Here is a 27,880-nt window from a genome sequence, read left to right on the forward strand (position 1 = left end):
TCATTTACACCCGGCATTTTATTGTTCTTGTACCCAGATGGTATCTGGATCCAAATCTGGATTTTTCTATGACAAAGTGACATTACTATCCAACCTACCAAGATGCCAGGTGTGAATAAGGTCCAAAGCCATCAGGGCGTACCCTGTTTTGATATTTTGCCACAAATGAATAAACCACAAACCTTTCAACTCCTCAACCAACTCTTTACTCTGCTGACCTTTACCTAGGTCCAATACAGGAGTACATATGTTCTGTAACCCCCCCCAACATCCCATCCCTTGTCATAATCACTCCGTTTCTTCTTGACTGGTTACCATACAATGTATGTGATCAGCCTAAAAGAGATATCGTTGAGCTCTGTTGTGCGTCACTGAGCCGTGGCGATGTGTAATGTTGTTCTTAGTTTATCTTTATCCTCATCATCAACATCACCTCTCTCTCTTTCTCCTGTCCCTGTACCTGTTTTTTCTTATTTTCTCCCTGTTGTGTCCCTGCAGCCCTCCACGTCTTCCAGTGAGTGATCCAGAAGATGATCCCTCTCGTCCTGCTGATGGGTAAGTTCAGCTCCCTCTCCCTCTCCTCCCGCTGGCACAGCTCGGGTCGCTGACAGCCAAACAGCACACACACACACAACACGTAGTAAAGGAAAACATAGATTCCCACCAGCTATTTGTTCTAACATTGGTAGGATTAGATTGTGGATCTTTGTAGCAGGAGGCTGTTGCTCCATGCCATCCCGCTTGATGAGCCCTCCTCTCTGCAGGCGTGTGATCACTTGCTGAGAGCTGATGGAGGGTAGAGAGATGGAGAATGTTTCCACGTGCTGGCACTTGCTTCTTTTTTTTCCAGAGTCCTGTTATATTTGCATACTTTTCTCCAAAATATCCTTAATTTGCTTTCTCTCTGTGTAGCTGTTTGGCTTCTTTTCATGGCACGTCTCCTTTGCAGACGTTGTAGTATTAAGACACGGAGAGGTGTAGCGTGATGAGCTGATGAAAGTGCTACCTCTTCACAACTAACAGCCTCCATAAAACCCGTAATAGCGCTTCAGTTTGTCAGAGTTAGCTGTAAGTGTCAAAATCACAGCAAAGCATGCAGCGGGACTTTAAGATGAGGGGGGAAAAAACCCAGAAAAAAGGTGAGTAGTTTAGCTTAAACACATCTTGAGCATTTAAATTATAGTGTCTGATCATAATCAAAAGCAAGAAAGAGTTAAGTGTTGACCTGTGATGTATGCATAATTATGGCCTTTATGTCAAAGACCATTAAGCGTAGTATTTTGTGCGTTAACTAAGTACAGAGACCCCTTGTAGAAAAGAAAGAGTAAGGACAGCTGACTGTTTTCTTTTCTTTTTTTGGGTGGGGGGATTTTTTTCCCACTTTTTCTCCCCAGTTGTACTTGGCCAAATACCCCACTCTTCCGTGCCATCCCAGTCGCTGTGCCACCCCCTCTGCCGATCCGGAGAGGGCTGCAGACTACCACATGCCTCCTCCGATACATGTGGAGTTGCCAGCCGCTTCTTTTCACCTGACAGTGAGGAGTTTCGCCAGGGGGATGTAGCACGTGGGAGGATCACGCTATTTCCCCCTGTTCCCCCTGCCCCCTGAACAGGCGCCCCGACCGACCAGAGGAGGCACTAGTGCAGCAACCAGGACACATACCCACGTCCGGCTTCCCACCCGCAGACATGGCCAATTGTGTCTGTAGGGACGTCCGGCCAAGCCAGAGGTAACACGGGGATTCGAACCGGGATCCCCATACTGGTAGGCAGTGGAATAGACCACTATGCTACCTGGACGCCCCAGGTGGCTGGTGTTCTTATTGATGTTTTGGGCTTTCCTTTTACAGTGATTGGTGTAAATGTTACGAAGTTGTGGTAGTTCCATGCCAATGATTTTTGGGATTTCTGGGAGGATCATGCTATTCCCCCCAGTCCCCCCAAACAAGCGCCCCGACCGACCGACCAAGGAGACGCTAGTGCAGCGACCAGGACACATACCCACACCTGGCTTCCCACCTGCAGACACGGCCAATTGTGTCTGTAGGGACTCCCGACAAAGCCAGAGGTAACACGGGGATTTGAACCGGCGATCCCCTTGTTGGTAGGCAATGGAATAGACTGCTACGCTACCCGGATGCCCCAGCAGACAGTTTGCTCACACACTAGAATCAAATCCACTTTCATAGCCATGTATAAATGTAGTTCATGTACCGGAATAGGTCTTGGAGATATTGATGTAAGCCACATCAACACAGTAATGTACGATAGCTATGCTGTCGCTCATGATACGAGGTGTACATAGTTTCATGGCTCGAATTGTAACTCCAGGACAACAATATAATGATGATGTATCACCCATTACGTATAAACCTGCTTTCCCGTGTGTGTGTGTGTGTGTGTGTGTGTGTGTGTGTGTGTGTGTGTGTGTGTGTGTGTGTGTGTGTGTGTGTGTGTGTAGTGCTGGTACCTGGTGCTCAGCTCCAGGACGAGTGTGAGGGGAGCGCCTGTAACCCCAGGCTCGGTGACTTGATGGTGGGCCGTGCCGCGCAGCTCTCAGCCTCCTCTACCTGCGGCGTGAATGGACCCCAGAACTACTGCATCATCGGATACTTGGAGGTAAGACCTTGGAAGGTGGGGAAAATTCATGGGGGTTCCTATCACTGTTTTTGTATCCTGCTCGAGGGATAGACCCCACATTTGTAGTGTTTGGGTCGGCAACAATAGGTAAAGGAAAAAAATGTTCAAATTCAGGGTCAGGTTTTATTGATTGCTGAGTAAAATTTGCAGGAACGGAGGTAGACAGATTTGGAAATGAACCTCTCCACTCTCTGAAAATTTACTCAAAATCACTGCATTACCAGCAAACATCAACTTTTCCAAAACGATAGGGCAACGGCAAGCAAACCCACATTGTCACTCGTGGGGAACAGGCCAGTAAGTTCCTTTGCTTGGAGCAAAGATGAAGGAAAAAGAAGCAAAGGAAGATGCTTCCATTAGCATTCAAACCTGGAGAGAGTTAAAGTTTATTGACCCTTATTGTTCACAGATTGACAGCAAGTCCATTTTTATAATGCATTTCCATTTACTCAGAGGAAGTGTATATATATCAAACACATTCTTCCATAAGTCAAAGTTATGTCTAAAACCCGGGTGACAAACCAGCACACACATGCTCATTTAGCAGCGTTCAGCTTCACATGCACAGTTACTCCTATTTACATCTGGGAGTCTTCTGGTAAAACTACAGCCATCCAGATACAAGCCTTCTTCTCTAACCACAGTACCACAAATGTGCAATGTGACATAACCTCTTACTCATTTACTCACAGTATTTTTTATATAAAATGTACATTGATAAAGGTGCTGTTATTGCATGTCCTGGTTGTGTAGACGAACGATACACTTCAAAGTTGCGTTATGGATTCTGGATCTAATTTTCTTTTCCTTATTTCTACAAGTTCAGTACTGTCTCATCTGTGTCACTCGTCATTTCTGACTTTCACTTAAGGTGACCTGTGCTTCCAAAGGTACACTCAAACTGACCACAACCGTCAGTAAATGGTGCATCTTTACCAAGAGTTGCTGTTGCTAGGCAACATTAATACAAACAGTATTACTTTATGACGGTATTGCAGCATTATACCATCTTCGGGACAAAAATGCTGTGCTTCTCTATGGGTGATGAGGTGGTGCTGAATATAAAAGAGTCTTTTGGTACGTTGCCCTTGTACAGACTTTGACTGACATCTCGCTGGCTCGCCCAGAACACACTTCATATTGGAAGACATGTCTTGATCTGCCACATTTATAGGTCATTACCTTGGCGTTCTCCCACCTTGCTCCAGGGACTAGTTTATTTTTTTCCAGTTCTTGTGATTACCCTCACCCTTCTCTTCTCTCTCTCCCTCTTTTCCTCCCCCTTCATGTATACTCTCTCTCCCACCTCCTCCATCTCTCTCACACACACTGCCCCTGTCCTTGCTCCAGGTGATTCTGCTGTTTGGTATGTGGGTGTGTCTCTTGTTCATGCTTTCTCCCATAATTCATTTAAAGGTTTCCTTGTGTGGAACAACAACAGTTATAACTGGGCTGGTGCGTCCCTTGATGCTAATGGGAATGCTGCAGAACTCATACGGTTTGCAAACACGTCCTTCCGCTTTTGCCAAATCTGAATCTGGATCTGAAATGTTGCATTTTACATAGGAGAGGTTTGACTTAGTTGGCTGACATATGGAAAGTACACAAAAAATTATAAAATACATATATGTCTGGAATTTCATGTGGACAAAATCATTGCAAATATTAGGTAATGGCCGTCTATGTTCATAAGAAGCATCATAACATGTAAAAAAATGAAATTGAAAATGCAACAAAAGTGGTCTCTACTGTCTCTGCTATACAGTATGTACATTATGCAGTATTTACATTCAGAAGTAGACTGAAAGAAATTATATCATTGAGAATATATGGTGTTCTAGTAGGGGAGAGAGCCCTCCTCTGTTGCTCCCCCTGAGGTTTCTTCCTATTTTTTCTCCCTGTTAAAGGTCTTTTTTAGGGAGTTGTTCCTTATCCGATGAGAGGGTCTAAGGACAGGATGTTGTGTTGCTGTAAAGCCCACTGAGGCAAATTTGTAATTTGTGATATTGGGCTATACAAATAAAATTGACTTGACTTGACTTGAGATATTGGAAATAGCGCTCATCTATAGAGTTAGATGTAAAAGTTATCACTTAGGGATTGTTACCTTAAAGTACCCATCCATCCATCCATCCATTATCCAAACCGTTTATCCTACGTAGGGTCGCAGGAAGCTGGAGCCTATATCCCAGCAGTCACTGGGCAGCAGGTGGGGGGACACCCTGGACAGGCCGTCACAGGGCCTGGCGAATCCATGTCTGAAACTCAAATATCACATCGTCACCTTCTTAAAATAATGGCCTAAGTCATATTTTCAAGTTTTTCAAAAAACAAACTGAAACAAATATAGAATATTTGATTGACAGACAGTGTTGTTTGTATGTCAATAGTCATGTATTGTCATAACCTTTTTGTGCGAAATGATTAAGAAATATAATATATTCTACATTTGCTTCAGTTTATTCTGTTTTTTGAAAAACTGCTAAATATGACTTAGGCCATTATTTTAAGAAGGTGACGACATTGTCAAAATCTGTGTCGACACTGGAGCTCTATAAAGCTCATGCAATTACTGTCTGCATTAATTGCCAATATTTAAAAGCTTTGGCCAAGTCGACCTGAGGTTTGAAGGCAGTCGCCATTTTAAATGTATTAGGCTAAAAACATAGAACTAATCTAGCTTTAGGTTGAAAAAACACTCGCCACTTAACTTCTTTACAGGCCAGTCAGAATAGGTAAATAAATATAAAGTAATAATTCGAGGTTATATGTGAAACTTTTAAGGTCAACTCATTCGAATTAGAGGGAACATGGTACTGAATAGCAGCTAACAAGACGCTCCCGTCCCATTAGCTAACACATCGCCAAGCTAAGGAGCTACCCAGAGTCAAATTCCTTTCAAGGTCAATTAACGTGAATTAGCATTCTGTAATTTTTCCTTTAAATGATTGCCAACAACACAAACTGACGCAGAACAAAAAAACCCTTTTTTTTGTAAGTACCCCTTAAAGTACCCCTAATCTCAAAATGTGTTTTTCTTATGTTTGTGTCCCCTAAAATGTCTGGCCTTCACTATACTGACTTGTATCTGTGCAGTTTGTCACCATGGCAGTGTTTTCACTTTCCTCTACTGGAGGAGCTGTCTGGGCACTCCCCTAAAATCGGAGATTCAAACTTTTTTTTATAGCATTCTTTTTCTCAAGTGCAAAAAATAACTAGTATTTCTTTCATCCTCTTTGATCCATTTAGCCCTAGATCAGACAACATATTCTTTTCCATTAATATATTTAGTCTAGCGAAGATTCCAGCTTCATGCTAGTTTGTAGTGCATTGAAAATTACAAAGACATTGAAATACAAATACAACATACAGGGAAATTTGTGCATACAGCAGACCAAAAGTCCAATCCAACAAATCCAGCTCAGTACATAAACAAACAAAAGAAAAAAATATAATAACTAATAATACAAAAAAAGGAAAAAAATACAATCAGGGGTTTCTATTCATAAGTTCACCCAGGCGATCAAGTATCACTTAACATTTTTTGTTTTTCATATTTTCAAGTCAAACACCCAAGCTCAACTCCGCTCCATGAAGGATACTCGGTGGCAAAGTAAAGCCCTTGATATTCAGGGCTATGCAGACCAGAACCACCTCCACGACTTCTTCTCTGCTACCCGTGCCATCTACGGGCCCTTCAAGACCGCACCAACACCCATGAAAGCAGAGGACAATGTAACAATTCTGAGGGACGACGTAGCCATCAGCCAACAATGGAAACAGCACTTCCACCAGCTCCTCTGCAAACCATCACGAGTGTCTTCGGACTGCCTTGATAGTCTACCTACTCTGCCGCAAAAACCGTGGATGTCTGTACCTCCTTCTGCCAAGGAGCTTCAAACAGCAATTGCTCAGATGCGCAACAACAAAGTGTCTGGCTCCGACGGAATCCCTGCAGAACTGTACAAGTATGGAGGACTACCTCTTCGGAAGCAACTGTATGAAACCATCCTGCAGCCTGCAGCTCTAGGGATACCCGGACTGCCCCAGTTGACGCAAACATCGTTACCATTTTCAAAAAAGGGGACCGAGGAATGTGCGGCAATTACAGAGGAATTTCCCTCCTCTCAACAGCTGGGAAAATTCTGTCTGGGATCCTTCTGAATAGTCTCACCACCCTGGCCGAAGAAGTTCTCCCTGAATCCAAAAGTGGTTTTCGATCCCACAGAGGAACCACCGATATGATCTTTGTGGCATGACAGTTCATGGAGAAGGCAAGAGAACAACAGAAGACAGTTTTTTTCATCTTTTTTGACCTTGAGAAAGCATTTGATTCTCTTCCGAGAGCCATTGTGTGGGACATGCTATCCAAATTTGGATGCCCTGACCACTTCATCCAGATGATTCGCGCCCTCCATGATGTCATGAAAGGCTGTGTCTGTTTCTGTGGAACCCTTTCCGAGCCTTTCCCAATAGATTGTGGAGTAAAGCAAGGATGTGTTCTAGCGCCTACATTGTTTTCCATGTAGTACCTTGCCACTCTCTTGCAGAAGACAGATTGGTCTCTCGACAGTAAAGTCAACATTTGTTACCACTTCAATAGCAGTCTGTTTAATCTCCATTACTTGAAGTCTAAGAACAAGACATCCACCAACGTCATCATCGAGCTTCAATATGCCAATGATAATGCTGCTCCTGCCATGACTCCAGAAGGTCTTCAGTCAATCACCAACTCCTTTGTTCAGGTCTACGAAACATTTGGCTTTTCTGTGAACATCAAGAAAACCAAAACGCTTGCTGTTGTGCCTCAGGATACTCCAGGAGTTCCGCTTCAAATCACCATCCATGGCCAATCTATAGAACAAGTTCAATCCTTTCACTACCTTGGAAGTATCCTCGAAGAAACGTGCAGTCTAGAACTGGATATCACCAACAGACTGAAAGCTGCCCACACTGCCTTTGGCCGACTTTCTCACTATGTTTTCTTTGAATGTGATCTCAAGACATCAGCCGAAATCATGGTTTACCATGCAGTGGTTCTTTCAACCCTCCTGTACGGTTGTGAAGCCTGAAGCCTCTACGAAATCCATAAACTAGAATGCTTCCACCAGCAAAAACTGAGAAGTATTCTGGGAATTTCCTGGCAAGAACGGGTCACCAACAATCAAGCTCTCGAAAGGGCCGATCTCCTTTCCGTCGAGACGACAATTGAACATCACCAGCTGTGGTGGCTTGGCCACATCCGCAGGATGCCAGACGGCAGACTGTTCACAGATTGGCAGATAAACAAGGTCAAAGAAAGGTCAAAGAAAGGTCAAAGAAAGGTCAAAGAAAAAGAGGAGCGCCCAAAAAATGCTACAAGGACTGTATCAAGGGAATGATGATCACATTCAACATCGACCCTAAGAACTGGGAAAAAGTAGTGGAAAATTGGAAATACTGAAGAGCTGCCTGCCTGGTTGGTTCTATCAAGGCTGAAACTGACAAACAAATGCATGCGGAAGAAAAGCGCCATCGCCAAAAAAATCTGACAAGAACATAGAGCCGCAGGAACGGGTCCACCCCCTACTATCCCCTGTCCACGCTGTTCCTGTCTCTTCTATTCTCACCTTGGACTGTCAAGCCATGTTTGTTTCAAGAACACACCTTAATCTCTTGGAATGGATCCTCGGACACGAGAGATGCCAATGACGACCATTACTGATAGAATTCAGAAGACTATCAATTCATAAAGAGAAACATAAAAGTTTGCCGGTTGTATCACAAAATTAGTGTAAATTCAGTGTTCCTGCAGCCGTCATTCTGATAACAGATTATTACATCTTCGAGAGAAAAGGTGGGAATCGCCAGATCGAATCCCTGGTCAGGCGTCCCTACAAACACACTTGGCTGTGTCTGCGGGTGGTAAGCTAGATGTGGGTATGTGTCCTGGTCACTGCACTGGCGCCTCATCTGGTCGATCGGGGCGCCTGTTCAGGGGGAGGGGGAACTGGGGGGAATAGCGTGATCCTCCCACGTGCTACGTCCCCCTGGCGAAAATCCTCACCATCAGGTGAAAAAGAAGCGGCTGGCGTCTCCACATGTATCGGAGGAGGCATGTGGTAGTCTGCAGCCCTCCCCGGATCGGCAGAGGGGGTGGAGCAGCGACCGGGACGGTTCAGAGAGCAGGGTGATTGGCCAGGTACAACTGGGGAGAAAAAGGGCTGGGGTGGGGGGTAAGAGAGAAAAGGTGTAGTTCATGTTCACATAACTAAATAAATGGGTTGCTATGTCTTTCAAAAGGATGATGCCTTAGCTTAGAGCAATTATAAAAAAACATGAGCAACAGTTTCGTTTTGTTGTTTACAGAAATAACATATTATCCACATTCATAAATTTGAAACAGTCAAATTTACTGGATATATTAAATGTAAAATTTTGAAATTAACTTTTAATTTTGTCACACCGAATCTGAAGGGTAGTAACCATACTTTCTTCCAATCAATATTTTCTATGATGGACCTCCAATAAAATTTGCCACTGGGAATAATTTTGTTTCTGTTGTGGACGATTTCATGTATGTGTTTGTTGTAGCATTTTTTTAATCTGTTAATTCAATGCCACCTAAAGTGACTTTGGGAACAATTATTAATTTTCTCCCCATGTGTCAAATGGTTTTTCATTAATTGCAACAGACCAAATGGAATAGCTTAAGTTACAGAGAAGAACTCTTTGTTTGATAGGAAAATCATTAGTGTACATAAACTGTTCATAGGAAAGTAATTTACCAGATTCATCAAACACATTAGTCAAATTGTTAGTACCGCTTTGATGCCACATAGGGAGAAAAAGTGATGTGCCTGTGATTGTTATGTCAACATTATTCCAGAGGCAAGCTTTGTGAGGAGAGAAGTTGTGGTTGTAACATAGCTTCCAAGATAATAAAGTTTGTTGATGGAACACTGATAATTTCATGGGTGGTTTTGTTGGAGAATAATAACACATTAATAGGAGATTGAGACCACAAAGATTGTTGAATATGTGGGTGGGGATAAAATCTCAAATTGAGTTGAGACAACCTATGAATTTCTTTAGCCAATTTACTTTGAAAGTGCTGATGACATCATTAAAGTCTAACATTTCAAGACCCCCATTCATTCCTCTTATTAGAAAGAACATACTTTTTAATTTTCTGGGTCTTGTTTTTCCAAATATAGTTGAAGAATATCTTAGTCACTTTATTACAAGTCATGTCATCGACAAATAGTGGGAGCGATGGGCACACAAATCGAGAAAGGCCTTCAGCTTTTGTGAGTAAAACTGCCAAATATTGAAAGATTTCTTTGTAACCAATTATTCTTTGCCAAGCAGTTACACACTTGAGTCTACAAATCAAGGTCCTTAGCAAAGAGTATTGGTTGACGAATATAATCAGGTGTATAACTGCTTGGTTGGAACAAAGACCTGCACCCACACCGGCCCTTTCTGGATCATGTTGCCCGTCCCTGCTCTAGAGCAAGCAGTGGTGGTGGGCGTGAGACCTGTGATATATGCATATTCATAGATCCTGGATTTCTCAATGAGGGAGGAAGAGTAAATGTGCTTACAGCCCCTTTTTTTTAGTACTTTTGATGTGGGAAAAACCATGTTAAACAATATATTAATTATTTAAACATATAAAAAAAAATTGTAATCCCCCCCCCCCTTCCCAGTTGTATCTGGCCAATTACTCCACTCTTCTATGCCTTCCCGGTCGCTGCTCCACCCCCTCTGCTGATCCGGGGACAGCTGCAGACTACCACATGCCTCCTCCGATACATGTGGAGTCACCAGCCACTTCTTTTCACCTGACAGTGAGGAGTTTTGCCAGGGGAACGTAGCGTGTGGGGGGGATCACGCTATTCCCCCCAGCCCCCCCCCCCCCCGAACAGGCACCCTGACTGATCACAGGAGGCGCTAGTGCAGCGACCAGGACACATACCCACATCCGGCTTTCCATCCGCAGACAGTGCCAATTATGTCTGTAGGGACGTCCGACCAAGCCAGAGGTAACACGGGGATTCAAACCATCAATCCCCTTGTTGGTAGGCAACGGAATAGACTACTATGTTACCCGGACGTCCCATTTCAGAGTATTTTTAAACTTTAAAACATGTCTGGAGGGTAACTTTAAAAAAGTGTTCCAAATTTTAATCAGTAGAGATGCTAACTATTAAAATCAAACAAAACAGGTAGGAGCAACACTTCATGGCAGCTGTCCAGGATACATTTAACACCTTACCATGGTACCAAAACTTTGTACGTACATTTCTCTGATTTATGCTGTTTATGACTACAAGACTGGCCTTATCCCAGCCTACAGTAACTCTAGTGGTGTGTTGTGTTATGTCCTTTTTTTTAAGCAATGTATTTATTGAATTTTGTTTGCAAATTACATCAAAACAAGTAATAGCACAGTACAGCAAACATTTTCACCCCCCCCCCCCATAACCCCGTCCCTATAACAAGTAATACAATTCAAAGCAGGGTTAAAGAAGATAATAAAGATAAAAATTAAATTAATAAAAATAATAAAATAAAATAATAATAACAATAATTTCTTTCACAGACTGATTAGAGGGTGTGGTTTTTTTTTCCAGTTGCCTTTACGCATATAAACAATCAGATAGAGTTGTTCTACTTCCCCAGAGCTTGTTCTTGCTGAAGCAAGTTACCAACATTAGTATTACATCTTAAGAAGTACAGAAACAATCCCCAGATTTTATCAAAAACACTTTGTTTACGTCTAACAATATACATTATCTTTTCCATTGACATGTTTGAAGCCATTTCTTTAACCCACATACCAATTCTTGGTCCATCAACACTTTTCCAATTAAGAGCAATTACACGTTTTGCTTGTAATATACACATATCTATAAATCTGAACTCATTGCTATGTAAATGTGGGGTGGTAGGATATAAACCAAGAATAAAAAGCTTTGGACTCAATAATAATTTCTTTGACAAAATTTGATCAATCATATCAACAACATCTTGCCATAAGGTTTTCACTTCCACACATTCCCATATATAGTGAAACAGCGTCCCCCTTGCCTCACTACACTTAATACAGGTATCAGGAATATTGTCATTAAACTTGTGCAATTTAACAGGAGTTATATATGTACGCATCAGCCATTTATACTGTAGAAGCTTTAGGTTGCTGCTAACTGTCTGTCTCTGGGCCTCTTTACATGCCTCACTCCATTCTTCTAAAGATATTTCCTCCTCTATATCTCCCTCCCATAATCTCAGTTTTGTCTCTGATGATTCATCAGATCCAGATACAAATAAGTCATACATAGTTGAAATTAAACCTTTACCATAACAGTGTTTTGTGACTGCAACTTCTAATATAGAAATGGTAGGAATGTCTAATGAATGGCTTTAACAGGATATAAAACTCCTTAGCTGAAGATATTTGAAAAAATGATTCCTTGGAATGTCATACTTGGTAGATATTTCCTCAAAGGACATGAATACTTCATCCTCCTCCCTGTACATGTCTTGCACTTTCCTTAACCCCTTTTCAGCCCATAATTTAAATCCCCTATCATTTTGCCCTGGTTTGAAATTGGCATTATCCCAAATAGGACTGAAGCGTGACCGGGACATATTTATATTCAAATACTTACAAGCATCGAACCAAACATCAATCATATTCAATATTATAGGGTTGTCTGTATTTTTCTTCAGATATTCACGGTCTGCTGAATACAAATACAGGTGCAATGGTAAGCCCGGTTTAACAGAGCAGGCTTCCAGATCAATCCAAGCTGGGGGACTTCCAGATGAGAAGTAAAACATAATCGACCTTAATTGTGCTGCCCAGTAATACCATTGGATATTTGGACATTTCAGGCCTCCTCGATCATATGGTAGATAAAGTAAAGATAGACGTAATCTAGGACGTTTATTTTGCCAAATAAAGTTGGTAAGCAGTTTCTTGATTTTCGTGAACAAAGATGAAGGAGGGGGTAGGGGGATATTCTGGAACAAATAAAGACATTTGGGAAGTATATTCATCTTTAGGATATTAATCCTGCCGATCATTGAAATAGGTAAGGATGTCCAACGCTCTATCGAAGCAATACTAGCGTCCAGGATGGGCTCATAATTTGACTGAGCAATCTTATTCACCTCAGGGACAATTTTTATTCCCAAATATGTAAATGTGTCTGTTGGGTTGAAGGTAGAAGCATAAACAAGACCATTCTTCCTCTCTGTTTCATTCAGTAACATTATATATGATTTGGAGTAATTAACTTTATAACCGGATATTTTCCCAAATGTTTCAATAAGGCTTAGGAGCGCTGGGATAGATTTATGCAGATTTTTAAGCATTAATATCACATCATCGGCGAAGAGTGCTACCCTGTGCTCCAGATGTCCCTCTCGAATTCCATAAATATGGCTGTGTGTCCTCACCGCTATAGCAAATGGTTCTATCGCTAGGATAAAAAGTAAAGGCGATAAAGGGCTCCCTTGAGGGCAACTTCTACAAATGTTAAAAGGTTTAGAAACCTTACTATTCGTCAAAACTTCTGCAGTAAGCCCTGTACAAAGCAATCTTACCCATTTGATAAATGTATCCCCAAGGCCAAATTGTGTTAACACCTCAAACAAATAAGGCCATTCAACACGGTCGAAGGCCTTCTCTGCATCAAGTGAACGTAAGGCCGTGTCAGGCGCCTCCCTCTGACTGTATAAAATATTGAGCACTCGTCTAACGTTATGAAAACCCTGTCTCCCTTGAATGAATCCGTTCTGGTCTTCCCCCACTACTCTAGGTAGAAGATCCTCCAATCTTCTTGCAAGAATTTTACAGAGTATTTTTGTATCAGAATTTAGGAGACTAATTGGACGCATATTTTCACATTTTGTATTTGGTTTCCCCGGTTTTGGGAGTAAAGTGATTAGGGCGCCCCTCATAGATGTAGGGAGAAGACCATTCTCAAAGGATTCCTGAAACATCTCCAAGAGGGGTGGTATTAATTTGGTTTGACATTTTTTATAAATGTCTATAGGGATGCCATCTGGACCCGCTGATTTTCCAGCCTGCATACACCCAATTGCTTCTGCAATTTCCAATGCAGTTACATCTTGATCTAATACTCTACATTCCTCTTCCGAAATTTTAGGAATATTAAGATTGTCTAGGAATTGTGTTTGCGTGTCCAGATTAGGAGAGCACTTAGAGCTGTATAATTTCCCGTAGAAGTCTCTAAAGGCTTCATTAATCTCTGTCGGGTCCACTATAGTTCTACCACTTGGGACTTCAATACAATTAATAGACCTTTCTGTTTGTTGTTGTTTAATGCGCCATGCTAGAAGTTTTCCGGGCTTTTCCCCCTGATCATAGTAGGACTGTTTGAGTCTCATTAAATCAGCAGCCGCTTTATTAGCTGCCAGTTCATTGTACTGTGCTCTAAGCGGTAGCAGTCTTGTATGAACATCTGTGGGTATATTTCTATTATTATATATTTCTGTTTCCAGTTTTTTAATTTCCTCATCTAATGTTTTCATTTCAAGTCGTGTAGCCTTTTTCTTGGAACTAGTGAAGGAAATGATTTGGCCCCTAATAAAGGCTTTGAAAGCCTCTCACCTTGTGCTAGCAGAAGTCTGGGACTTGTTACATTCAAAATACGGGTCAATCTGCTTATTTAAGAAATCTATGAATGTAGGATCCGCAAGCCACCCGGGTTGAAAACGCCATCTCGGGGGGTCGTACACTAAGTTATTATCTTCATAGGTCAAGGATACTGCAGCATGGTCAGACAGAACTATACTGCTATGACATTCATCTATTTTGGAGACAAGTAGTGCTGAAACCAAAAAGTAGTCTATGCGTGAGTGAGTTCTATGAGTACCGGAATAGCAGGAATATTCTACTGCGTTCAGTTTACCATGCCTCCAAACATCAAACAGATTCAATTCCTTCATAAAATGGTATATCGTCTTTCTGGACTTACTGTGGGTATCATCTAAACCAGTTGACCTGTCTTTTGAAGGATCTAATGTACAGTTAAAGTCACCAGCTATTATGTATTTCCCATGATGATTTGAAGCAGTCAAAAACAGACTATTATAGAATTTAGAGTCATCTTCATTGGGGCCGTAAACATTTATCAAAGTTAAGGTTTCAGATAATAACCTACCCTGGACTATAATATACCTCCCTGCAGGGTCCTTAACTACATGCTGTACCCGTAATGGAACCGATTTATGAATTAGTATCATAACCCCTCTAGCATGAGTGGTGTAAGGAGCAGACAACACTTGACCCTGCCATCGTCTTGCTATTTTGGGAACATCCTCATCCACCATGTGTGTTTCTTGTAAAAAAAACGATTTTTGATTTCAAGGATTTTATCCTGCTCATTACCTGCTTCACCTTTGTGAGTTTGATCAAACCCCTACAATTCCACCAAGTAAATTTTACCTTGCAACTCTCTGACATTGATTCCGGTATGTTATATTAGGAACCGTAGTGAAAAAGTACTTTGACAAACCACACCCACTGATGAAAGAATAAATAATAAAATGAAACCACAAAAACCCACCCTCAACCCCATACGAACCTAAAGTCCAGGAACTCTGGACATCCCCTCCCATCCCACGTTTAACTACCGCTAAAACGAGTTTCTCTACCTTTTCTTTTCTTCTCGCTCCAGCTCGCTATCTTACTTTTTCTAAATACTAATCACACATAACATCAGTGATGAACTGTGCAACGCTTACAACATGTAGGCATATATAATATTAACCACCCGAACACATACACCAACCTGGAACCCGTGCATGTAGACTGGAAGACGAGGAGAGGGAAAAGTCTGTAGCCTGGTCACAAGAGTCCGCGATGCATTGGGCCTTCCTTCCTCCGACAGGCGCATAAACCGATGATGACTCTCTCTGTCCCTTAGGTCTAGGCCTACCTGGGATGTGCCCGTGTCATTTCGGCTGGTGCTTGGACATTGTCTCTCATTCAGGGTTAAGGGCATTCCACAAAAGCTGAATAGTCTAGCTATAAACGAGACTCCGTCCTGTCCAGGTAGAAAAATAAAGCCTAAACAAAAACAAAATGGCGACAGCCCGAACACGTAGCTACAGATCTTTCGTGTAAATGGAAATAAAATAAAATAAAGTGGGCTTAATAGGCTACTGCGTCAGTCCTTATCCGAGGGATTGAATAAACCTCTCCACTTCTGCTGGGGTTTGAAAGGTGTGGGGTCTCTCGTCGTGTGTTACCAGGAGCCGGGCTGGAAAGAGGATGCTGTGCTTGTGGATCCCCCGGTCTCTCAACTTCTTCCGGACCTGATCGTAGTCGCGCTGCATCTTGTGCACCCCAGCAGAGAGGTCGATGTGAAAACGGACCGGCTTGTTCTTGTAAAGGACTTGTCCCTTGGTTTTGGCTGCCTTTAGTACTCGCTCCCTGTCCTTAAAGTTCATGAACCTCATTATCATTGTCCTTGGACGACCCGTGCGAGAGTCTACCGGAGCGCCGATTCTATGAGCTCGCTCCACTACCAAGCCCTCCCGCGGATCCATGTTCAGAGCCTCCGGCAACCACTTCTCCAGAAATGCAGGTGCATCCTGGCCCTCTTCTTTCTCCGGTAGGCCCTCCAACCTTACGTTATGTCGCCGACTCCTGCATTCCAAGTCCTCCACTTTGTCAGTAAGGCTTTTGACGGTGCTTTCCAGCGTGCTAACTCGGGGTGTTAGCTTCTTAACGTCGTCCTCCACGTCACAAATCCGTTGTTCGGCCTGTTCCATGCGACCCATGCATTCCTGTATCTGTTTCTTTACATCCGCAATTGTCGCTTGCACTCCATCAATTTTCTTGTAAAGTCAACTTTTCAAAGACTGTATGGCTTTCATGATATCTTGGTTGCTATTCTTATCTGTGTCTAACATTTCGTCATCTTCTTCCTCGTGGTCGTCTTCTTCGTTAGCCATATTTTCAACCTGCATGGCGTCGCTAGCCTTCTCAGCCTCTTCCTCGTGTCGCGATTTCCTTTTCTCCTTCTCTTTTTCTCTCTTTGCCTTTTCTTTCAGGTTTTTCCCTGACATTTTAGTTCTGGGTACTCTTATACACGTATTGCGTGACTTTGGACAAGATTCGGATTAGTATTGTAGGATTAATTTACACGGTAGCTGCAGAGCTTGAGATGTGCGACCTCCTAGTCCCTCGCCATAACCGGAAGTTCCTTGTGTTATGTCCTTGATGGTACGACTAATTGAAGTCTATGGAGAGCCAAATTGAATCACTGTCACAGGACATGTTAATCGTGACTAAGGTAAGAAAGGATATGTCAAAATATCAATGTTGTTTTGTCCCAGGAGGAGCAGAAGTGTTTCATCTGTGACTCCCGGTTGCCGTACAACCGCTACAGCAACCCGGACAGCCATCAGATCGAGAATGTCATCACAGCCTTTGACCCAGAGCGTAAGATGAAGTGGTGGCAGTCTGAGAATGGTGAGTAGATTGATTCCATAGAATAGTAAATGTGTGAGATATCTATCTATCTATCTATCTATCTATCTATCTATCTATCTATCTATCTATCTATCTATCTATCTATCTATCTATCTATCTATCTGTCTATCTGTCTATCTGTCTATCTGTCTATCTATCTATCCATCTATCTACCTACCTACCTCTTTTCTCTGCAGGTGTTCATAAGGTCAGCATCCAGCTGAACCTGGAGACGCTGTTCCAGTTCAGCCATTTAGTCCTCACCTTCAAGGTAAAACTACCCAGCCAGAAGACTGTTTACAGACTCAGCATAGATACGAATACCATCTCTCTAAACACTATAAGCAGTAGGATGTAGAAGAAACTTTCTTTGACCAAGGTCCCCTTATTCTCCTTCCTTACATCAGAGTCACCTAAAATCTCACTGTTAAAGAGAATGGTGATTGGTGGAGATAACACATGCCAGTTTTTGTGACATACTGTTGTGGCAATTATTGGCAATTATTCAATTCCACTCTGACATTAAATGAGGAGTGAGACAACACGTCTTCCTGTGGTCTTCAATACTGTATTCTCATTTAACTAAAAAGCCATATCATGCAATTCCTTTCCCCACAATCTCACAAACAGTCTTTTCTCACCCCAGGAGTCAGCTATGAGCTGTCCTCAGGGGAGGTAGACTTTGAGGGTCTTAGGTGATTTTTCAATCCCTTCACCAGACTGGCCAGCCAGATCTGATCCGTGCAGAGAGTGGGTCAAATAAGAATATGAGTTAGGCATCCCGGACAAGCCCCCACATTGTTGTGGCAATTATTGGCAATTATTCAATTCCACCCTGACATTGAATGAGGAGCGAGATGAAAATCTCTTACAGTATTGTCACACTTAAATATGTTCGTGAACATGACGCACAAACTTAGATGCTTAAGTGCATGCCCTGATCTCAGACCCCACTCCTTTTATACCTTGCTGCACAAACAGCTGTGTCATGCTTATTATAGACTAATCCTGGTCAGGGGTAGCTCATTTTAATTGCTGAACTGTCATCCTAATGGGTAAAAGATGTCGCTCAGAGAGTTCATAGGTCAGGTTTCCCCTTGTCCAGCTCATAATCCCCAGAACCATTCCTTCAGACTTTGTGACCCTCAAATAATTTTCCCAAATATTCCTCTGCTATCAACCAACAGTCAATCACAGGCCTTCACCTGTTCATACACCAACAATCAATCAGAGGCCTTCACCTGTTCATACAGGAGAAGGCACTTTTATAGCACCACCTGTGACTTGCTACATACATAAGCCCCAAGCATCCATCCAAGCAATGTGAACATAGTACAGCTGATACATGGTCAAAGATTAAAAGGGAGCAAACATATATGAATTGCCCTCACACATACTATTTTTTTTTAAGTATAACAATTTGAGATAATTTCACCAGTGGCGGTCTCTAACTTTTACTTGCACTGATTACCATACAGTAAGAGCATCTTTCCAGTAGGCAGGATTAGAGCAGTATTCTCATTGAGTAGCACAAGTATGCTGGTTTTCATTCAAACTATCTTAACACCAACTGATTTTGATAATTAAGACAGAGAAGGGAGGTGGAGAATTTGTGACATTGGTGGATGACGTGTGTGTTTTGTATTAAAAACCTGCATACACATGACCTTTTGTCCCACAGCCAACGTGTCCAGCAGTAGCAATGTTTTGAATGGCTATGGAATGGATCCTGTGATGTCACTTCCTGTGTTTTTTTTCCTCACAGAGTTTCCGTCCGGCTGCCATGCTGGTGGAGAGGTCTAAAGATTTTGGACAGACTTGGAAGGTGTTTCGGTACTTTGCAGAGGACTGCATGGCCCATTTCCCCTGGGTGTCCACTCAGCATGCCGACAGCGTGGACGATGTCGTCTGTGACAGCAGATACTCCGGGTCTGATCCTTCCACTGATGGAGAGGTGGGTATTCAAACACACACACCCACACACACACACACACACACACGCGCACACACACACACACACACACACACAAAGCTTTGTCTTCATATACTTGTGGGGACCCCTCATTGACTACATTCATTCCCTAATCCCAACCTTAACCATCAGTAATACATGCCTAATGCTAGCATTTGACCTAAATTTAACCTAATCCTATTTCTTATTTAGCCTTAGATCCAAGTCCTAACCCTAAAATAGCCCCTTGAAGTTGTGGGGACAACTGATGCTCCATCACACCTACACATTTGTATGTAAATACACAAACAAGCAAACACTGATCTTATACCCCAACACAATCTTTTGTGCAAAAAATTGTACTAAATGTCCTATAGTCAAAGCAAAATGGCTTTCTTCTAGCATCTCGTTCTCCTCTCTCACAGTCTTTTATTCATACTTTGTAAATCCATTTATCTTATTGCCAATTATACTGTTGTCTGTTATCTCAATTTTACAGCACATATGTAGGTCCGTGATGGTTGTTTTAACTTTGCTTTATGAAAAAAGAGTACTTGTATAACATGAGTACTCTACAAAACAGGTCACCGTACAGCTCTTTACATATCTCCTCTTTCATGTGTTTCCTATCAGGTGGTGCTGAAAGCTCTGGATCCAATCTTTGAAATAGAAAACCCATATGCACCCCATATTCAAGGTTTGGCTTTGTTTCTCACACTCCTCTTAGGCTACATAACACTTTGGTTCAGTTATAGTTTAAAATTAAGACTACTTAGAGAAATAAAATGTTCACATCAAGGAATTTGACTGCAACATTAAGAACAAAAGCACACAAAACAAAAGCAAAATTAAGGTTTTTGTTTTTTTGTTGTTGTTTTTTTTTGCTGGAAAATACAATCTCTTGGTTCAGGGTTCATACATTTGATTTGACAGGATATTGTTTAAATTTGGATTTAATATCATACTTTTCTGAGGCTGACCACTCACCTGAGAGCCACTACCTGAAATGTCCTGATGTTGTTAAACAGCACTCATCAGCACTACATGCAGGTTTTTATAAATGATAGAATTTATCTGCACAAACTATTTGATCCAGGTCAGGCCTACAATCATACCTTTTGTGCTCCCCTGTCCCATTTTTTTATGGGCAGTAACAGGAAAGTTTGTCTCTACCGACAAATTTACCTGAGACGTGCATCTCATCATCAGCCACTTCTCTGGGGTAGGGTTGCGGTGGCAGCAAGCTAAGTAGGGCACTCCAGACATCCCTCTCCCCAGCAACGCCCTTCAGGTCCTCCTGGGGGATCCCAGTGTATGACATAGATGTTTGTAAATCAATCATTAGAGATATCTGTCCATTTGGACAGGTCCTGAATCTAGTCAAACATATGTTATAAATTAACAACCTGTACTAAAAATATTTTCAAATTTTTATCTGCTGTTTTTTTTTGACAGAATAAGCTCAAATCCTTAAGTCACCAAGTAACACTAGTAAGAAGATGAAGGTTCTTCTGCTGGAGTGTCTGCGATTTGCAAACAAATGTTCAGTTTAGAATCAGGAGCAGTGGTGAAAAGGTAGCACACTCTGGGTTTTCTTTAACTACATTTCCATCATCCTCAGAGCTGATCACTCTGACCAACTTACGTATCAACTTCACACGCCTCTTCACTCTGGGTGACACTTTGCTGAGTCGGAAGCGCAGAAACCCTGAGGAGAAGTACTACTACGCCCTCTATGACATGGTTGTTCGTGGCAGCTGCTTTTGCAACGGCCATGCCAGCCAGTGTATGCCTGTGGACAGCAGCAGGGGGGATGCCTTCAATGAACCAGGCATGGTAAGCCAGCTCTGACTGAAAGATGTGGTTTTTAACCTCAACCTACTTAAAGGACACAAATCACATGGTAAACATATAGTTAGAAAGCCAGGTTATGATATAATTAACTATTCATGTGAATGACTCAAAATAAAAACCTCATACAACTAAGAAATCCATCTGCAAAAGTCTGTTTTTAAGCAGATTTCCCTTATTATCAACAGATGGACGTTGTTATAGCTTAAACATACTAACTTTACATGTATGCTAAATGGCTGCCATGTGACAACCGCATTGCCACAGGTGTGCTTGTACCATCTAAATCTCAAACTGGCACACCCAGCATAAGCACATAACATGTAAGACTTACCTGCAAATTAAGACAAATCTTAAATGATCTATTTCTTACATTATTGAAATTAATTGGAAAAAAATGACGCGACCGCTACAATTGAACCAATTCTTGTCAGATTGCTAGCAGCCCCTTTTTCACTCAGTGTACAGCCTGCGCACTGCACAAAGGAACAGATGCCTACTTTCCACTAGCTAACTGCTTATAATTTAGGTTAAGGTAAAAACCATGGCAAAACAGAACAGTTTGTTTATGTTTGTCACAAAAAGACATTGTGACAAGGAGGAGGAGGAGAATTCAGCACACGCTCAGATCATCAAACTCAACCCAGACACCTACTCCTGCTCCAGTTTCCCCTCAAGTGCCAAGTAGTAACGACATGTACATGGCTGCTAACTCAGCTGTTTCCCCGTAAGCAGCTGTGATGTTGAAAGACTCTTTTCAACTGTCAGTCAGATATAAACTGGCATCAGTGATGACATACAGACTAAATTCTTGTCCCTGCTCTCCTATGCAAGAAAAATGACTGAATCATTGGACTATAATGAAATAATTTCAGTGTTCAACGCTAGGGTTGGGCATCGAGAATATTTCGATTCCAAAGGAATCGTTAAGAAATTCAAAGTTCGATTCTGCCTATCTGTTCCTAAATAACTTTCACTCGCACTAAAATCAGTTTCAGTTTCCGTGGCGGCAGCATGCAGCTTCTGTAGTTTCCGCCTCTGCAAGTTAAATGTGCACCATTATGGACCAGAGCAAGCTGTGGTTGGCACAGTGCAACGCCTGTGGCAAAATTATTTCGTGATAGGGAGGATGAACAACAAATATGGCCAAACACCTTCACCTACACGGTGTACAAATTAACCAGTGTACTGTGTTTGTAAGGCTCAACGTTTTCGGTTTTTACCAATTTTCACCGAGTTTTTAAAAGGAGCAGATCGTTTAAACTGATTTTCACCCGGATTTTATGTCTGTGAATGTTCTCATTCATCCAGGTCATGGTTATCCAAAGGAATTGAATCGAGTGCAACTGGACTTGGTATATATCCGTGAAGACGTTTCGCCTCTCATCCAAGAGGCTTCACCAGTTCGTGCCTTTCTGACTAGACCAAGCTAGTATGACTGGTTGGTGATGAAACGCAGATATTTATCCTCTTTGGAGTCGTTATCAGAGCTATTGATGTCCATGGCTCTTTGTGTTCCGATGTTTAGCAACGCCCGTCGTTATCAGAGCTATTGATATGTGTGACTCTTTGTGATCCGATGTTAAGCAGCGACGGTCATTGGGGGTGTCAGTTTCGACTTCGTTAGTGCTCCATTCAGTGGTCATGAGTCGTTGGAGCCGTTAGTGACCGACTGTTGTTCTTGGAGGCTAAGCTTCTTTAGTCTCCTGGGTAGAGATGAAAGGACGGCATTGTAAGTGGGAGATAGGTGGTGTCGCCCTCCTCCTCCTTTGTTGAGGGATGGTGTTTCCAGTTTCGCATAGATGGCTTCCTTCACCCTCTTTCAAACCATCTATCTTCTCTGTCCTCTGTGAGATGGATGAAAAGGAAGAATTCTGGAATGAGTTGGACGACATGGTGGAGAGGGTACCCAAGGAGGAGAGAGTGGTGATTGGAGCGGACTTCAATGGACATGTTGGTGAAGGGAACAGAGGTGATGAGGAGGTGATGGGAAAGTATGGAGTCAAGAAGAGAAATGTGGAAGGACAGATGGTGGTCGATTTTGCGAAAAGGATGGAAATGGCTGTGGTGAATACATATTTCAAGAAGAGGGAGGAACACAGGGTGACGTACAAGAGTGGAGGAAAGTGCACACAGGTGGACTATATCTTATGTAGAAGGCACCATCTAAAAGGGATTGGAGACTGCAAGGTGGTGACAGGGGAGAGCGTAGCCAGGCAGCATCGGATGGTGGTCTGTAGGATGACTTTGGAGACCAAGAAGAGGAAGCGAGTGAAGACACAGCCGAAGATCAAATGGTGGAAGTTGAAGAAGGAAGACTGTTGTGTGGAGTTCAGGCAGGAGTTAAGACAGGCACTGGGTGGTAGTGAAGAGTTGCCAGATGGCTGGAAAACCACTGCAGAAATAGTGAGGGAGACAGCTAGGAAGGTACTTGGTGTGTCATCAGGACAGAGGAAGGAAGACAAGGAGACTTGGTGGTGGAATGAGGAAGTACAGCAAATTATACAGAGGAAAAGGTTGGCAAAGAAGAAGTGGGATAGTCAGAGAGATGAAGAAAGTAGACAGGAGTACAAGGAGATGCAGCGTAAAGCAAAGAGAGAGGTGGCAAAGGCAAAGGAAAAGGCGTATGGTGAGTTGTATGACAGATTAGACACTAAGGAAGGAGAAAAGGACTTGTACCGATTGGCTAGACAGAGGGACCAAGCTGCAAAGGATGTGCAGCAAGTTAGGGCGATCAAGGATAGAGATGGAAATGTGCTGACAAGCGAGGAGAGTGTGCTAAGAAGGTGGAAGGAATACTTTGAGGGGCTGATGAATGAAGAAAATGAGAGAGAGAGAAGGTTGGATGATGTAGGGATAGTGAATCAGGAAGTTCAGCGGATTAGCAAGGAGGAAGTGAGGCAGCTATGAAGAGGATGAAGAATGGAAAGGCAGTTGGTCCTGATGACATACCTGTGGAGGCATGGAGATGTTTAGGAGAGATGGCAGTGGAGTTTCTAACTAGATTGTTTAACACAATCCTGGAAAGTGAGAGGATGCCTGAGGAGTGGAGAAGAAGCATACTGGTACCGATTTTCAAGAACAAGGGCGATGTGCAGAACTGTAACAACTACAGAGGTATAAAGTTGATCAGCCACAGCATGAAGATTTGGGAAAGAGTAATAGAAGCTAGGTTAAGAGGAGAGGTGACGATCAGCGAGCAGCAGTATGGTTTCATGCCATGAAAGAGCACCACAGATGCGATGTTTGCTTTGAGAATGTTGATTGAGAAGTATAGAGAAGGCCAGAAAGAGTTGCACTGTGTCTTTGTAGATTTAGAGAAAGCTTATGACAGAGTACCGAGAGAGGAGGTGTGGTATTGTATGAGGAAGTCAGGAGTTGCAGAGAAGTATGTAGGAGTGGTGCAGGATACGTATGAGGGAAGTGTGACAATGGTGAGGTGTGCGGTTGGAATGACGGATGGGTTCAAGGTGGAGGTGGGATTACATCAAGGATCGGCTCTTAGCCCTTTCTTGTTTGCAATGGTGATGGACAGGTTGACGGACAAGATCAGGCAGGAGTCTCCATGGACGATGATGTTCGCGGATGACATTGTGATCTGTAGTGAGAGTAGGGTGCAGGTTGAGGAGAGCCTGGAGAGGTGGAGGTATGCACTGGAGAGAAGAGGAATGAAAGTCAGTAGGAGCAAGACGGAATACCTATGCGTGAATGAGAGAGAGGACAGTGGAATGGTCAGGATGCAAGGAGTGGAGGTGACAAAGACATCTGAGTTTAAATACTTGGGGTCAACTGTCCAAAGTAACGGGGAGTGCAGTAGAGAGGTGAAAAAGAGAGTGCAGGCAGGTTGGAGTGGGTGGAGAAGAGTGTCAGGAGTGATTTGCGACAGAAGGGTACCAGCAAGAGTTAAAGGGAAAGTTTACAAGATGGTTGTGAGACCAGCTATGTTATATGGTTTGGAGACATTGGCACTGACGAAAAGACAGGAGGCGGAGCTGGAGGTGGCAGAGTTGAAGATGCTAAGATTTTCACTGGGAGTAACGAAGAAGGACAGGATTAGGAACGATTATATTAGAGGGACCGCTCAGGTTGGACGGTTTGGAGACAAAGCAAGAGAGGCAAGATTGAGATGGCTTGGACATGTGTGGAGGAGAGATGCTGAGTATATTGGGAGAAGGATGCTGAATATGGAGCTGCCAGGGAAGAGGAGAAGAGGAAGGCCAAAGAGGAGGTTTATGGATGTGGTGAGGGAAGACATGCAGGTGGCTGGTGTGACAGAGGAAGACGCAGAAGACAGGAAGAAATGGAAACGGATGATCCGCTGTGGCGACCCCTAACGGGAGCAGCCGAAAGTAGTAGTAGTAGTATCTTCTCTGTCCAAAATGTGTACGTTGCTGTCCTCGAAGGAGTGTGTCTTCTCCTTTAGGTGTAGATAAACTGCTGAGTCTTGACCTGAGGAGTTTGGCCTTCTGTGTTGGGCCATCCATTGGGCCTCATTCAGCCACTGGACATGCCTTGTGGGCGGAGCCTACATATCACTCCTTGTTTTCCATTTTGATCATTTATTTATTTTAAATAAACTAGGCATACGGACCCATGCGCCTACTATGCTGGTATAGCAGAAACATGTTTTTTTCCAGCAGTGTTAATTTAACAAACAAGTGTAACTGAAAAGCAGTACATTATCAATGTTTGGAATCAGTAGCGTAGCCAGGAATTTGCTGGTGGGTGGGTGTACATGAAACTAGATGGGCAAATTAAGTTTCTCTAATAGTCCTGTGTGTATATATACATAATAACTACAATGTAGCCTTTGTGCAAATACATAGTTGTTATATCCAGGGGACACTTTTATGACTGCTGATAAACCAATAAATCACTCAGACACAGAGCTACAATCAACATCAGTCTTTACTCGGAGCCTTCAATGAACTTTTTAAAAACAAACATCCTGGTTCCCCGCATGCATTGCTCACACACCTACAGCAAGTAGTGTAGGACAAAAACATAACAATAGTTACATGATATTACCACATATATTTTGTGATCGCCAGTTTTGTAATTACACAAGCCAATGTTTAGTGCAATATGAATTATATATGTATATACTTGTATAGTTACAATAGCGTTACTATGTTTATACACAGGTATTAGACACTTACAAGTAGCCTACATAAGAACAAGAACATTGTTGTCAAAATCACAGCACAAGACAACGTGGCTTGGTGTTGAACATTAAAATAATTTCATCATAATCCAATGATGGTCAGTTCTCTTTCGAATGAGAGCAGTGACAAATTGTTCAGGCGGCCTGTGAGCATTGACACCCTGTTGCTCGTTTTGATCTGATTGACAGTCGAGAAAAGACGTTTTACTGTGCAGCTCGTAATGGGCAGAGTGATGATGGCTCGAAGGAGACTGTTCATGTTGGGAAATATGTCTTTCGGACAGCTGTCAAGAACCTCGATGAGGGATGGATAGGAACGACCCTTGCTTACTTTTCGGTTAAGCTGGTGTAAAAAAAACAGTCAGTTCTGCATCCTCCACAGAAATACCATAATGTGTGCAGGGTGGCTGTATCGCTGTCATTTGACCAAATGAGTCCGATCGGGGCAGACAGGCAGCGGAGGCCTTCATTATCCCATATGAGTCGTTCTGAAAACGGCTGTTGAGGTCTTGATGTTGTCGGTCCAATATCTCGTTCCACAATGCCCATAGATCAGAGTCGCTCCTAATAGATGCTGCTTTCCCCCAGTGTAGATGTGATGTGCGCGTCCCCAGACCTGGCTGGCAGTTTTCTGTTTCGGGAAATGGTGACATCCCAGTTGTAGATTTCATGTTTGACCAATTACTCCTCAGTAAGCTTGATGACTTTATCAAAATCACCGGTAGAATTGTCTCTGAAAGCACTGAAACTGTCTTTAAGGCCTTCGATAAGATCAATGCAATCTGTGATTGATAGAGAGGGGGACTGTAATCCTTTGGTAGGAAAATCACTGGCGTCAAATAACTTGGAAAACGTGACTAATAATAACACAAGTTTTTTTGTTTTGCATCTGCTGTAGGAGAGACTCTGCGTCAACTTTAGTCTGACCTGTGCTATCAGTGAATTCAGCGAGAGTTTCCAATATTGCATCAAACAGAGTTAAAACGTTATGCACTGAGCCAGACTTTGAGCTCCATCTGGTGTCAGTGGACCTCTCCAGTTCGAGACACGGTCTGTGTGGGTGCAGCTGCTTTTGAATTTCTAAAAATCTGGCGTGCCGGTTCGTTCCAGTCATGAAATGATACAGACTGTTCAAAGTTTCAAAAACAGTGGCCACACTAGGAGATGCCTTCGACGCCGTACAAAGCACAAGGTTTAAGCGGTGTGAGTTACAATGTACATAGATTGCTTTGGGGAACGTTTCCTTCAAAATTGTCTGAACCCCACCTCGACTACCAGAGATAACTGCGGCCCCATCAAAACTGAGTCCAACACACAAGGCAGGGTCTAGTTCTAGTGCTGTCAACACCTCCAAAATCTTTTCAGAGATCCCATTCGCCGTCATGTCCCCGGTTGCAACAAACCCGACTGCTCTCTCGTTCAATGTGCCCTTGTAAAGATATCTTACGCAAACAGCAACTAGTTCTCGTTTAGACAAATCTTTACATTCGTCCGCCAAAATGTCAAAATATGTGTCCGGTTGTTCATGTAGCTCTGCTTTAATCTTTCTGAGAAAGAGCAACACAGCCGTTTCCAGCAGTTCATTCTGGATATCAGGCCTCATGAGAGTCGTATTTTTTTTGGGAGCTCGTCTAGTCGCTTTTTAATCTCGGGATCATAACTGCATATGAATTTGTAAATTTCAAGAAAGTTGCCCTAATTAAGAGTTTCCTCGTTCTCGCGGTGGCCACGTAAATGGTATGTCCTGCTTGGCACACAAAAGCACAATGTCCATTAT

General features: G+C 42.7%; 1 protein-coding gene across 1 annotated transcript in view; it reads left to right on the forward strand.

Moving 5' to 3' along the window:
* The first annotated feature begins 530 nt into the window (after positions 1-530).
* The window catches only part of lamb4 (laminin, beta 4), a 97,198-nt gene continuing 69,848 nt past the window's right edge, over positions 531-27,880 (forward strand). The window contains exons 1-7 of the mRNA XM_056282362.1: positions 531-555; positions 2,462-2,619; positions 17,002-17,137; positions 17,335-17,408; positions 18,903-19,091; positions 19,722-19,785; positions 20,710-20,924. Coding sequence (XP_056138337.1) covers positions 531-555; positions 2,462-2,619; positions 17,002-17,137; positions 17,335-17,408; positions 18,903-19,091; positions 19,722-19,785; positions 20,710-20,924 — 861 coding nt within the window. The remainder of the gene's footprint in view (positions 556-2,461; positions 2,620-17,001; positions 17,138-17,334; positions 17,409-18,902; positions 19,092-19,721; positions 19,786-20,709; positions 20,925-27,880) is intronic.

This window comes from Lampris incognitus, chromosome 6, assembly GCF_029633865.1.
Source record: "Lampris incognitus isolate fLamInc1 chromosome 6, fLamInc1.hap2, whole genome shotgun sequence".
Taxonomy (NCBI): domain Eukaryota; kingdom Metazoa; phylum Chordata; class Actinopteri; order Lampriformes; family Lampridae; genus Lampris; species Lampris incognitus.